The sequence below is a fragment of the Procambarus clarkii genome, chromosome 28, assembly GCF_040958095.1.
Source record: "Procambarus clarkii isolate CNS0578487 chromosome 28, FALCON_Pclarkii_2.0, whole genome shotgun sequence".
NCBI classification, from domain to species: Eukaryota; Metazoa; Arthropoda; class Malacostraca; order Decapoda; family Cambaridae; genus Procambarus; species Procambarus clarkii.
Window position 1 is genome coordinate 45216910 of NC_091177.1, and position 14039 is coordinate 45230948.

Below are 14039 nucleotides of genomic sequence, written 5' to 3' on the forward strand. Positions count from 1 at the left end.
TTAAAGCCCGTGTAGCTTAAAACTAATTTATTAAAGTAAATTTACACTATTACACACGGTCCCTTTACGTTACTAGAGAGTATCACGGACACAAGAGTTAAGTAAACGGGTAACTTGTGCCTCTCCCCCCCCCCCAACTTGTTAGGCAGATTGAACTAACTTAACACTTGTGATTACTTTCTTTGGCACTGGCAAAGAAGGGAAGTCGACTGGTATACAACCGCATTCTTATAACACTTTTGTTAGTCAAAATCGCATGCACTTGCACAATGATTATACAACCTATCCTCCTGTTTAGATACTACCTATTGTGACGTTCGTCAATAGTCACGAATTCGTACATACTTAGCTTTCACATAGTGGTATACTGACTAGTAAGGAATTCTTTCAAAATAAATGTTGCTAAAACACAAACTTACATATTCCTAGGACTAGTATAGCACACATGTATAATATATTAGGCCTCAGAAATCGTGTATTAGGCCTAGGGAGGCCATATAGTAGGCCTAACCAGCTTGCACATGAGTGCTCAAGACCTGTACATTGAATGCACAAAAACAACAAATCTCCTACATTGCTCTATCGTGCACAACCTGGAACATTTCAAGACAATGTGAGTGTCACAACTCTCACAAATAATGACCACTGACAGTCGCCTTTAAGTACCAATTAAATGCACTTTTTGGGGAGGAACAGAAGGTAAGAAAATTATATTGAGTCTAGTCCTACTTTTTTGGGCTACACCACTCACCGAGTGAGAGTTTAACGAGCGAACGCAGCAAGAGTGTCACCGTAATGGTCACTTTGATAACAGATCGACCATTGACACCAGGCAGCCTGATGCCACAATAATACCCATTGGGACACAGAATACAAAGCTTTATGAGTGTACTGTAAGCCATGTTGAAAGATAAAGTAAGGTAGTTGTAAGGGGACAGAGCTAAGAGATTGCGACTCTTTAACACTTGGAAAGTATATGAAGATAAAGATTTAGGATAGAACGGAGGAAAGGAATGATGCCCAACCATTTGGACAGTCGGGGATGGACAGGTTACAAGTGAGACCGTCGTTCTTCCGTCCAGTTCAAGTGGAAGACAGAGCGTCCGTCCATATTGAAAGAGGCATTACACATTTTCACAGGAAATAAAGCATAATTTGAGTTATTAATTCTTTTTTTATATAAAGATGCAATAATTAAATTTTACATAAAGTATAACATTTCTGAAGATGTATCAGTTATCTTAAACAATATTTGGTTATATTAAGTAAAACTGTGAACGTCATTTTATGCGGATTTAGGCAGCTTAGACTAGGAACTTACTGACGTGTGTTTAACAGCGAGACACTGCAATAACTCTCCCTTTGCGCCCTTCTACCTGGCCACGTTTACTGCGGTATCTGGACGAGTCAGATTTGGCTGGTGAAGTTAAACTGGGTGATTATGGAATAATTTTTTCTTGGATTGGCAAAGAAATCGTTTCATCGCCTCTACTACGAGCCACGTTTAAAATGCCTGTATTTATTTAATCCTCACATTGTTGGTAACTTGTTCATATAAGCGAGTGAATAAGGAACCATTTTCAAACTAAATAATTATTTTATAGCAACTCACTTGATATTTAACTATTAAGAGAGAAACAGCTCCTAAGAAAGGCATAAGAGATAGAAACACCACTTCTGAGCACACTTAAGATAAGACTCCTCACAGCGGTAAGATACGGAGACACTCTTAACTATATACTAAACAAAAGTAAGAACATAATACCACACACACATATGTACAAACGGACCATAGAGTTTGTCTACATTAATAATTCCATCTGGAGCTGAAACTCTCCAGATGCTCCTTGACTGTCAAGTCATTACTTGTGTCAAATTACCAACATCTAAACTAACTTTCCTAAGCAAAATCATAACCCGCCTTCTCCAGTACGGGTAGACAACAGTGTATGATTCACCGGGGAGTGTCCACCAACGTTATTGGTAAGGCATACTCACCCAGACGCTCCCACCAGAGTCTTCGCCGCCGCCTCTACTACCTGCCACTTACCACCGCCTCTACTACGTGCCACTTACCACCGCCTCTACTACGTGCCACTTACCACCGCCTCTACTACGTGCCACTTACCACCGCCTCTACTACGTGCCACTTACCACCACCTCTACTACGTGCCACTTACCACCGCCTCTACTACGTGCCACTTACCACCACCTCTACTACGTGCCACTTACCACCACCTCTACTACGTGCCACTTACCACCGCCTCTACTACGTGCCACTTACCACCACCTCTACTACGTGCCACTTACCACCGCCTCTACTACGTGCCACTTACCACCGCCTCTACTACGTGCCACTTACCACCGCCTCTACTACGTGCCACTTACCACCACCTCTACTACGTGCCACTTACCACCGCCTCTACTACGTGCCACTTACCACCACCTCTACTACGTGCCACTTACCACCGCCTCTACTACGTGCCACTTACCAACGCCTCTACTACGTGCCACTTACCACCGCCTCTACTACGTGCCACTTACCAACGCCTCTACTACGTGCCACTTACCTATTCGTTTGCCTTGTTCGGGTAGAATGTAGACACAGTAGTCGCTTCTGTATATATTTATTGACTGAGATAGCAAGGTATATATCTGCCTAGCCGAGGTCCTTCTACTCTGAGCCTGTGAGGATAACTGAGGCTGCTGGGAGCATCGCTGATGCTCCTCTGTCTGGCATGACGTCAGAGGCCTACTTGCCTGTGATTGGTTACATTTCAACTGACAGAATTTTGAGTATAACACCGCTCGGACACGCTACCAAGTCGACGTCCCTTGTCGACAAGCTCTGGCTAGCTATATAGTTACAATGATACTGAAAGGACCTCGGTGGCATTCAATAATGGCTTACATGTGAAATTTGCATAATAAAACATTGAAAGAAGATCAGGTGTGCGTAATACTAACAACTCGGCATATATGCACCAAAAAAAAATTCATCATAATAGGTGAAAATCATGGTAACAATTCTTTGATTAAACCAGAGTATTAAGAACATGTGTATGTCTACTGATCAGATATGAACAATACAACTCAAGGTATTGCCTAAACAAAATTATTAACATGTGTCAATGGCATGTGCTTGAAAACCATACAAAATTAAACAATTATTACATTAATGGAACAAAGTTCTGACCTAACAACCACAATTGAATTTCAAGATAGATAATGATTTTTTTTTTCTCTTTTTTTTTCTGAAATAATACAATATATTTACAAGACCAATGTACAATATATAATGTGCAATATATTTACAAGCATATACAAGACCTGGATCAAGAAGACTAACATCTGCGTGATAGCAGTCAGGATTCACTGGCCTCAATGTGGTTGCTAGAACAATAATAACTCCTATGACAAGCACTGTAAAAATACAAATGGTAGTAGACTTAACAATGGCATCTAATTTATAACCAAATAAAGTTGAGAAAAACTATACATTATATATAATGGTAATAATAAGACACATGTGGTAGAAATACTGCAAATGAGTTTTTTTTTTTCAAAACAACAGAATAACTGCAGAGTGCATTCAATTATAAATTCTGCGGATATCTACACCTAGCTCATCCAGAGCACTATACAACTCTGGCTCTGACTGAAGGTCCGGAACAGGTGAAACTTCATGCGACAAACTATCATCTTGAGAGATATCCTCGTTAACATCTAGCCAATGGACATGTGGTGAGTGCACGGTTGAAACGAGAGGTCTAGATCTAAGATTATAATTGCTAGTATGGGGTTGCTGAACATCAAGTGGTCTGTCAACCACAGAAGGTGGTGTCCGAGTAGGAGTATCTGTCTGGGTAAGTTCATTGTCATCTTCCTCATCAGTCTCGTCAACAGTCATTTTAGCTAACTTCATGTGGTCTAAATGTTCATTTATGTACTCTCCTGTTAACAAGTTCTTAAGTCTGTATTTGTTACCTTTAATAAGCTCGATTACCTTATATGGACCCAAAAATTTCTTAGTTAACTTGTACATAGGACCAGACCTGTGTTGGTTAAGTATCATTACTACAGATCCAATAGTTATTTTACTGGGTTTAGCTCGTGCATTCCTTGCTAGAGTGAACTCGGCTGTTGCTTTGGACAGTTGTTCTCGTATTTTCTTGAATACTAGTTGCATTTGTCTACGCTTCACTTGAACAAAATCATCTACGTTATATAAGGGAGTAGGAGGTACATTAATCAATTCATTAGGGAGGATCTTATCTGTACCATAAAGAATAGCGTGAGGTGTGTCACCAGTAGAAACATTAATTGAAGAATTTATAGCACACTGAATTAAGGGTATAAAATCATCCCAATTGTTGTTATCAAAATTCAACGTGACTCTCAAGGCATCTAACACTTTCCTGTTAGTACGTTCAGCTAGTCCATTACTTGCCGGATGATAAGGCATGATGCTACATTTTTTTATGTTATATAAATCACACAAGCTAGTTAGAATACTATTACTGAATTCTGGACCATTATCTGAAAGGATTACTTTAGGCATACTATATCTACAAATTATTTGGTCATGGAATGCGCTGGCTATGGTTTCTGCTGTTTTGTTCGGGATAGGAACTAGTTCGCAAAACCGTGAAAAATTATCGACCATTACAAGCAAATGTTTGTTCCCTTTCTCTGTTTCCGCAAAATTTGTCAATAAATCCATCGATATTCGTTCCCAAGGAGCTTTAGTTGCTGGGTACACCTGAATTGGATTAGGCCCTGAAACATGTCCCTTGTGCTGTAAACAAGTTAAACATCTGTCAACATAATGAGCAATCTCCTTAGCCATTTTTGGCCAAAAATATTTCAATCGACCTTGTTGGAGTGTACGATCCTTTCCTGGATGTGCACTTGCAGGAGCATCATGGATAATTTTTAACACAGTTGGTACCAAGACAGCTGGAACAACTAACTGACAACATTTCCTCGGGGCTGTCCCTAGCTTTACTACTCTACACAGTAAATTGTCCAACATAACTAGTTCTTTCAATGGTACTGGCGGTTTATGAATCGGGCGAGTGTCTTGCTTAGTCAAAAATTTAATGACGGGTGCCCATATGGGGTCTTGTCTTTGTTCCGTTTCTACTACTGTAGCATCTAATGCTGGGTAATTTAACTGAATCGCAGCTACGTGTCGAGAAAACGCATCGGCTACAACATTTTGCTTTCCTGGAATATATCCAAATGTGGGATTGAATTCTTGAATTGTGAGCAAATATCTAGCAAACTTTCCAACTGGATTCTTATTTTTGAACAAGGGAATTAATGGTTGGTGATCTGTAAGAACATGAACTGGGTAATTATAAATTGTATCCTTGAAATGTTTAAGTGCCCAGACAACTGCCAAGGCTTCTCGTTCTGTTGCACTATAATTTTTCTCTTCTTTAGATAATGTGCGGCTAGCATAAGCTATTGCGTGATCTCTGTGACCTTCTGTTTGAAGTAATGCAGCACCTAAACCTATGTCACTAGCATCTGTAACCAACGTAAAAGGTTTAGAAAAATCTGGGTACCTAAGGACAGGTGACGAAATCAAGGCTGCTTTGAGTTTTTTGAATGATTGATCCTGGGCCTCTCCCCAAACAAAGGGTTCATCTTTTCTTTGCAACTTGTAAAGCGGGGCGGCTATAATAGAGAATCTAGCAATAAATGAACGATAAAATCCTACAAGACCTGTGAACTGTCTTACGGCTTCTGCGGTACGAGGTGTTGGAAAATCACGGGCAGCGATAATTTTTGATTCATTCAATGTAATACCTGAAGGTGTAACTGTATGACCTAGGAAATTAATCTTTTGCTTTAAAAATGAACATTTTGCAAGCTTTATTTTTAAATTAGCTTCAGCGAGCTTTGCAAGTACTTTCTCAAGGTTCTGGAAATGAGTCTGAACATCTTGCGACATGATTATGAGATCATCAAGGTAAACTAGAAGTGTACTTCCTATCAATCTACGAAATAGATTTGTCATGAGCCGTGAAAAGGTTATTGGACTACTACGCAAACCAAACGGCATTCTTTTGAAATGAAAATGACCATTGGGAGTACTAAAGGCTGTCAATTGTTTACTTTCCTCATCAAGGGGGATTTGCCAGAATCCCTGCAACAAATCTAACGTTGAGAATACTTTGTTTCGACCAATACTTTGCAACAAATCATTTAGAACTGGAAGTGGGAAACGATCAGGTATTGTTACTCTGTTAAGCTTGCGATAATCGATTACAGGTCTCCAAGTCCCATCTCGCTTTGGTACAAGAATCAATGGAGCGTTCCATGGCGAATTACTCGATTCAATTACATCACTCTGTAACATTTCTTCTACAAGTCTATCTGCTTCTGCTCTCTGAGAATGGGGAAGTCGGTAAGCTGGTACATAAATAGGCGTAGTTCCTTGTTCAAGGGGAATTTTATGTGTAATGAGAGGAGTGAGACCTAATTTTTCTCCTGGTAGAGCAACAACAGCTCTATTCTTGTTCAAAATTTTCAAAAGCTGAGCCACAGAGTCAGGAAAATCAGTAGGACTGAGGTGTTGCGCTTGCACCTCTGGCTGAGATCCCTGTTCTCCTGGTGTGAGTGTACAAACAGTATGATCCATGGAGACATCATCCACAACTCGCACCGGTAACGAGTAATGGGCAAAATCTACAACATGGGTACCAGACTGGAGATGGATATCGGCATTACTTGTGTTCGCGATAAAAAGTGAGACAGTACCATCCTGCACTGTGTGCCAGGAGGGTTCAACAAATGTACCATTCACTTTACATGTTTCACTTTCCGCAATCACATCCGACAACTCAGGCACCCCCTGAACCTTAACTCTTATTCTGGTGAGAGAATGAGGGTGTAGCACAGTGTCAGTAGCCATGGAACCACTGACTTCAGAGATGGAAGCTGCCAGGCGAGCGAGACAACGAGAATCCGTTAGGGCGTCCCCTTCCAGAAAGTCCCGATACTCATTCTCCTTAACAACTGCACAACTACTATGCTTCAATCGAGTGCCTGTTTTCTCGGGTATGCTACCACGACAATGATCTGACAAACCTACGCTTGCAAGGCGGGTGTCAACAAAATTAACATAATCTGATTGAAGGTTGAACTCGTGGCCCTGTCGATACATGCTACACAAGGGTATGACATGGTCTTTGATACTTATGTTCCAACGATGGGGAAACAATGCAATATTTTCATCAATCATGGTGTACAGACCTAAGAGAATGTCTCCAGGAAAATGAATAATGTCAACAACTAAACATGTTATAGACAATGTGACATCATTGAACTTGAGTGGGAGGTCAATTTCACCCTGAACTTTTACTTTATTTCCTGAAATACCACTTAGAAAAGGTATGTGTGACTGTTTTAAAATAGTAGGGTGCTTACTCTCAATGTCTCTAAGAGCTGAGGGCTTGACAATATTAATTTTTGCACCTGAGTCAAGAAAAACTTTTAAAACTCTACCATGTACAATGGCTGATACAAGGGGACCATCACTTGAGACTGGACAAGTTACTATTTTTGACTTATGTTGTCTGGGATATCTGTGTCTTGTTTGTGTCAAATTTACTGTGGATCCGTCAACATCTACAACTGGTCTAGAGTCAGTGTCCTCCTCTGTCAAGTGCCCAAATCTATTTTGGGTAGCTACTGAATACACAGGGAGGGCACTAGGATTGGCTAGCTTGAATTGGTTAGCGGATGGCCTTGGGGGTTTCCCGACGACATGGAGTGAACATTCTGAGCTCCAGCATTCTGTGACTGAGCATTATAATTTGAAGTTGCATTATAGCTGGGCTGGGAGTTGTAATTACGAGAGTTCTGATAATGTCTTGGACGCTGTGAGCCTCGCCAAGACTGACCATGGGAGTTACGAGGTGGAGATGTCCTTTGCCTAGCTCTACAATCCGCAGTGTGGTGACCAACTTGTTTATGGTACGTGCAATATGGAAGCCTAGAATGATTAGATTGATGAGGGGGCCGAGAGAATTGTCTAGGAGGTGATGATCTAGGGGCGGACCAACAGTCCCTTGCAAGGTGGTTACTCTTACCACAATGCCAACATGAGGGAGTGGATGGTTGTGGACTATGGCGTTTCGGCATTTTATGAGGCGGCGAATTTGACTGGGGGCTACGAGCATGGGTACGCTTCTGCGACCAAGAGTTTTGAGAATTTGTGGGAGGATGCTGAGAGCTTGTAACTACATTTACAGCATCAGAGGGTGGCAACAGTTGAGCACTTCGGGGAGCTAGTTTATCTGCGGCATTGTTAATAGCCTCAAATACTTCACCAATTTCATGTTTAACACCAAAATTTTGTTGCTCAACGATTGGTTTTGTATGCTCGGGGGCAAAATGCATTAAAGTACCAAATGCTATCATTTTGGCCATAGCCTCAGGGGACAGATTATTGTCTTTATCTAACCAAGTCGAATTATTCATAGCAGAAACTAAGGCATACAGATACTGATCGAGACGGCTAGTAAACGCATTAAACGATTCACCAGGCTGCATGGTGGCATTGGCAATTTTCTTGACTAACCTATATGGGTCAAGGTCTCCTTTATTAACAAAGCGACGGCGAAAGAAATCCTTAAATTCAGGCCAAGACTGGAGGCTAACAATGGCTTTCTCATCAACAACAAAACGTGCATCACCTTTGGTTGTGTCCACGGCTGACCGTGCAATTGCTAAGTATTCGGCATCAGTAGGCTTAGAAAAACGTGCAACTGTTTTCGCTTCAACCTTACTAAACCATGATTCTAATAAACGCGATTCCCCAGCAAAAAGAGGAATAGCCATTTCCTGAGCTGATCTCTGGCCATTGGGACGAGCAACTGTTCCCATTGATTCTGAAGGGGTTTCAACAGTGGTAGGCATTGTCACAGCCGTGGAAGTAATATTTGAACGCAGATTATAATTAAGTGCACCTGGCATCAGAAATAGTATACACAAAAATAAACACAAAAAAATATCAACTTGGCTAAAGTAAAAATGGCAGAAATAAAATTATTAAATTGGGCTAGGCAAGAAAATAATTAAGAACAAGCAAATTGTAAACTAAATTTAGCAATCTTTCATTAAAAAATGACTGGAATTAGATGTATGTAAATTAATTAAACCAGACTAAGCACAGCAATTTAGAATAAAAACTGGGAAATGCAATTGCAAAATTTCATTAAAAAGATTCAACACAACAAGTGGCAATGCAAGAAATATGGATGTAGCACATAAACTGGACACAGGAATGTATATAACTCCTATGGTAAAAGTTTAAAATAAAATGCTTAAAGGATAAATTTCAAGTTAGGTCTGGAGAAATATAAAAAAAAAATTTCTATGTTCTATTGTCTATGGAAATCTCAAAAACAAATTTCTTTTATGCAAAATAAACTGCTAGAACAATTATTTCTTACTTCTCTCACCTTTGAATTCAGTAATGACACTAGTAACAATTAATGAATAATGGAATCATATGCAGGGAATATTGAAATGTCTCAGAGAAACTGTGGGCCTCTGGAGTACTAAACCGGCTCCAATATTTAACAAGTCACTGAATGGTTAATTCACAGGATATTATGGGAATTATTACATAAGTCACTTTTTAACACTTGGCACGTTGTTCTCAACTAGCAATTACTTATCTCAGGGTTGTAATTTATGAGGATCACCAGTAGCCAAAGTAGGAGAAGCGTCGTGAAGATCGGAAGAGGCCCATGTGAGGCGTGTTTACAAACTGGATGCGACGGCAACGCTCCTGGCGGCGGTGGCGTGAGACTCAGGGACCCCACACTGTTCGCGCTAGAAGCACGAAGATAAATTCTGACGACGACAATATTGCGACGATGGAATAACCAGTTGATACTTGCGACGATGGCTGACGACGATTGCAGTAGCTTGCACCCTCACGAAGCTTGATACTGTCAGCTTGGGTGGCGGTGGTGGTGGTGGTGGGTGCACTAGGTGGTTCCCACGTGGTGGCGCGAGGTTCAAAAATGGCTGGCGCGGGAAGCTTCCTTCCTCCTCACTGATGAGTGCCCGTTCTCACAGGAAAATATTGATCCTTACTTCTGAAACGTTGGCCTGGAGTAGTGGTTGATGGCAGGACCCCGGTCTGGCACAATATTTGATGCGTGGGTGGCAGGATGGCGGCTTATGGCGGTGGCGGTGGCGGCGGTTTTGGCTGGAACACGAGGCGATGCTGGGTACTTGAACTTTTGCTTCCAGAAAAAAATTTCTGGATCCCACTGCTGCTACCAGTATTCGTTTGCCTTGTTCGGGTAGAATGTAGACACAGTAGTCGCTTCTGTATATATTTATTGACTGAGATAGCAAGGTATATATCTGCCTAGCCGAGGTCCTTCTACTCTGAGCCTGTGAGGATAACTGAGGCTGCTGGGAGCATCGCTGATGCTCCTCTGTCTGGCATGACGTCAGAGGCCTACTTGCCTGTGATTGGTTACATTTCAACTGACAGAATTTTGAGTATAACATACCACCACCTCTACTACGTGCCACTTACCACCACCTCTACTACGTGCCACTTACCACCGCCTCTACTACGTGCCACTTACCACCGCCTCTACTACGTGCCACTTACCACCGCCTCTACTACATGCCACTTACCACTGCCTCTACTACGTGCCACTTACCACCACCTCTACTACGTGCCACTTACCACCGCCTCTACTACGTGCCACTTACCAACGCCTCTACTACGTGCCACTTACCAACGCCTCTACTACGTGCCACTTACCAACGCCTCTACTACGTGCCACTTACCAACGCCTCTACTACGTGCCACTTACCAACGCCTCTACTACGTACCACTTACCAACGCCTCTACTACGTGCCACTTACCACCGCCTCTACTACGTACCACTTACCAACGCCTCTACTACGTGCCACTTACCAACGCCTCTACGTAACTTGGTAAAATTCCTTATAACAACTATATTTATACCTCAATATGTATAATCAATCCCAATTATGCTAAAAAATAGAATTCTAACATAATATTTCATATATCCTATCATATATCATATATCATATCATATATTTCATATATGTCAGTAACACCAGCACCATCTGTAACACTAGGGTCAGTAACACCAGCACCAACTGTAACACTGGGGTCAGTAACACCAGCACCATCTGTAACACTAGGGTCAGTAACACCAGCACCAACTGTAACACTGGGGTCAGTAACGCCAGCACCAACTGTAACACTGGGATCAGTAACACCAGCACCAACTGTAACACTGGGGTCAGTAACACCAACTGTAACACTGTTGTCAGTAACACTAACTGTAACACTGGGGTCAGTAACATCAACTGTAACACTGTTGTCAGTAACACTAACTGTAACACTGGGGTCAGTAACATCAACTGTAACACTGGGGTCAGTAACACCAACTGTTACACTGGGGTCAGTAACACCAACTGTAACACTGGGGTCAGTAACACCAACTGTAACACTGGTCAGTAACACCAACTGTAACACTGGTCAGTAACACGTACTGTAACACCGGGGTCAGTAACACCAGCACCAACTGTAACACTGGGGTCAGTAACACCAACTGTAACACTGGGGTCGGTAACACCAACTGTAACACTGGGGTCAGTAACACCAGCACCAACTGTAACACTGGTCAGTAACACCAACTGTAACACTGGGGTCAGTAACACCAACTGTAACACTGGGATCAGTAACACCAGCTACCAACTTTAACACTGGGGTCAGTAACACCAACTGTAACACTGGGATCAGTAACACCAGCACCAACTGTAACACTGGGGTCAGTAAAACCAACTGTAACACTGGGGTCAGTAATACCAGCACTATCTGTAACACTGGGGTCAGTAACACCAACTGTAACATTGGGGTCAGTAACACCAACTGTAACACTGGGATCAGTAACACCAGCACCAACTGTAACACTGGGGTCAGTAACACCAACTGTAACACGGGGTCAGTAACACCAACTGTAACACTGGGGTCAGTAACACCAGCACCAACTGTAACACTGGTCAGTAACACCAACTGTAACACTGTGGTCAGTAACACCAGCACCATCTGTAATACTGGGGTCAGTAACACCAACTGTAACACTGGGGTCAGTAATACCAGCACTATCTGTAACACTGGGGTCAGTAACACCAACTGTAACACTGGGGTCAGTAACACGAACTATAACACTGCGGTCAGTAACACCAGCGCCATCTGTAACACTGGGGTCAGTAACATCAACTGTAACACTGGGATCAGTAACACCAACTGTGACACTGGGGTCAGTAACACCAACCGTATCACTGGGGTCAGTAACACCAACTGTAACACTGGGGTCAGTAACACCAACTGTAACACTGGGGTCAGTAACATTAGCACCATCTGTAACACTGGGGTCAGTAACACCAACTGTAACACTGGGGTCAGTAACACCAACTGTAACACTGCGGTCAGTAACACCAACTGTAACACTGGGGTCAGTAACACCAACTGTAACACTGTGGTCAGTAACACCGGCACCATCTGTAACACTGGCGTCAGTTACACCAACTGTAACACTGGGGTCAGTAACACCAACTGTAACACTGGGGTCAGTAACACCAACTGTAACACTGGGGTCAGTAACACCAACTGTAACACTGGGGTCAGTAACACCAACTGTAACACTGGGGTCAGTAACACCAGCACCAACTGTTACCCTGAGTCACTCCACCGAGTCTTTCATTTTATTCAACTTCATTTAAGTATTTTTTATTAATAATTTTCTGTATATTCATGAATTTGATCACGGTTGTGTTTACGTGTTCAAGGCTGCCTCTGACCTGGCTCTAACTACACAGTAACTACGGGGCCTCGTAGCCTGGTGGATAGCGCGCAGGATTCGTAATTCTGTGGGGCGGGTTCGATTCCCGCACGAGGCAGAAACAAATGGGCAAAGTTTCTTTCACCCTGAATGCCCCTGTTACCTAGCAGTAAATAGGTACCTGGGAGTTAGTCCGCTGTCACTGGCAGCTTTCTGGGGGGAGTGTGTGTGTGTGTGGTGTGGGGAAAAAAAAAAGTAGTTAGTAAACAGTTGATTGACAGTTGAGAGGCGGGCCGAAAGAGCAAAGCTCAACCCCCGCAAAAACACAACTAGTAAACACAGTTGGCGGTGAACACTCGCGGGCGAGGGTCGTGTCCCGTCCCGTCTTGTGGAAGGTCATCCTTTCGTCATTGAATAATAATAATCTTACATCAATTATTGCTTGAGTGTACAAGCATGGACAGCTACACCCAGAAAATATATTGTTCTATTAGACGACACATGAAAAAGGCAACAATCTAGCCAGAACTTTCACAGGCTTATAAATATATGTACTAAACTAGCCCCTATGATTACGTATATTTGGTCAAGGATTGTTCATTTATGTCTTCGATTGCATAATTAAGCCTAAGCAGATTAGGTTTGGTATGCCAATAGTAATTTTTTTTTTAATTATTTTGGGTACAAGAGTCAATTTATGTACGTTTGGCCAATAGTTTCTGTAAGTACTATTAATTTTGGAGGATTGTGTTCAATAGTTCATGTTGTGTACTCGTGGAGTGTAATCAACGCTCACAATTGTACCGTGTACCGAGCTGGACTCCTGGCGACTCCTGGGCAGGGATCACGTGGGATAGAAGGCAGTAGTTATCTCCCAGCAAGATTTTGTAAGTCTCGGCGTACATGAACTAACACAGAGACAAGGCTGAGAAGGAGGAACATTTCTGAAAACTGATTAGCAAGGAAGAAAAAGAGACGAAGAACAGATGGGATGTTGTAAAGTGCTGAAAGTAATGTATATATTTTTATGAATTTTAGAACAACAAGCAGGCAACAAGGAGCTCAGGCACGTGAAGGGAGCATGATGTCCAGCGGCGGAGAGACAGCTCTTCCTTAGTTCATGTACACTGACACTCTCTTCCTTAGTTCATGTACACTGAGACTTCTCTTCCT

At 42.3% G+C, this 14039-nt stretch overlaps 1 protein-coding gene across 1 annotated transcript; it reads right to left on the reverse strand.

The window, feature by feature from the left end:
- Positions 1 to 11086: 11086 nt before the first annotated feature.
- On the reverse strand, positions 11087 to 13771 carry LOC138369500 (hyalin-like). Its single transcript, XM_069332758.1, has 4 exons — positions 13671 to 13771; positions 12074 to 12762; positions 11781 to 12013; positions 11087 to 11548 (listed from the first exon to the last, which is right to left on the reverse strand). The coding sequence occupies exons 1-4, from the start codon at positions 13769 to 13771 to the stop codon at positions 11087 to 11089; spliced, it is 1485 nt and encodes a 494-aa protein (XP_069188859.1).
- Positions 13772 to 14039: the final 268 nt, after the last annotated feature.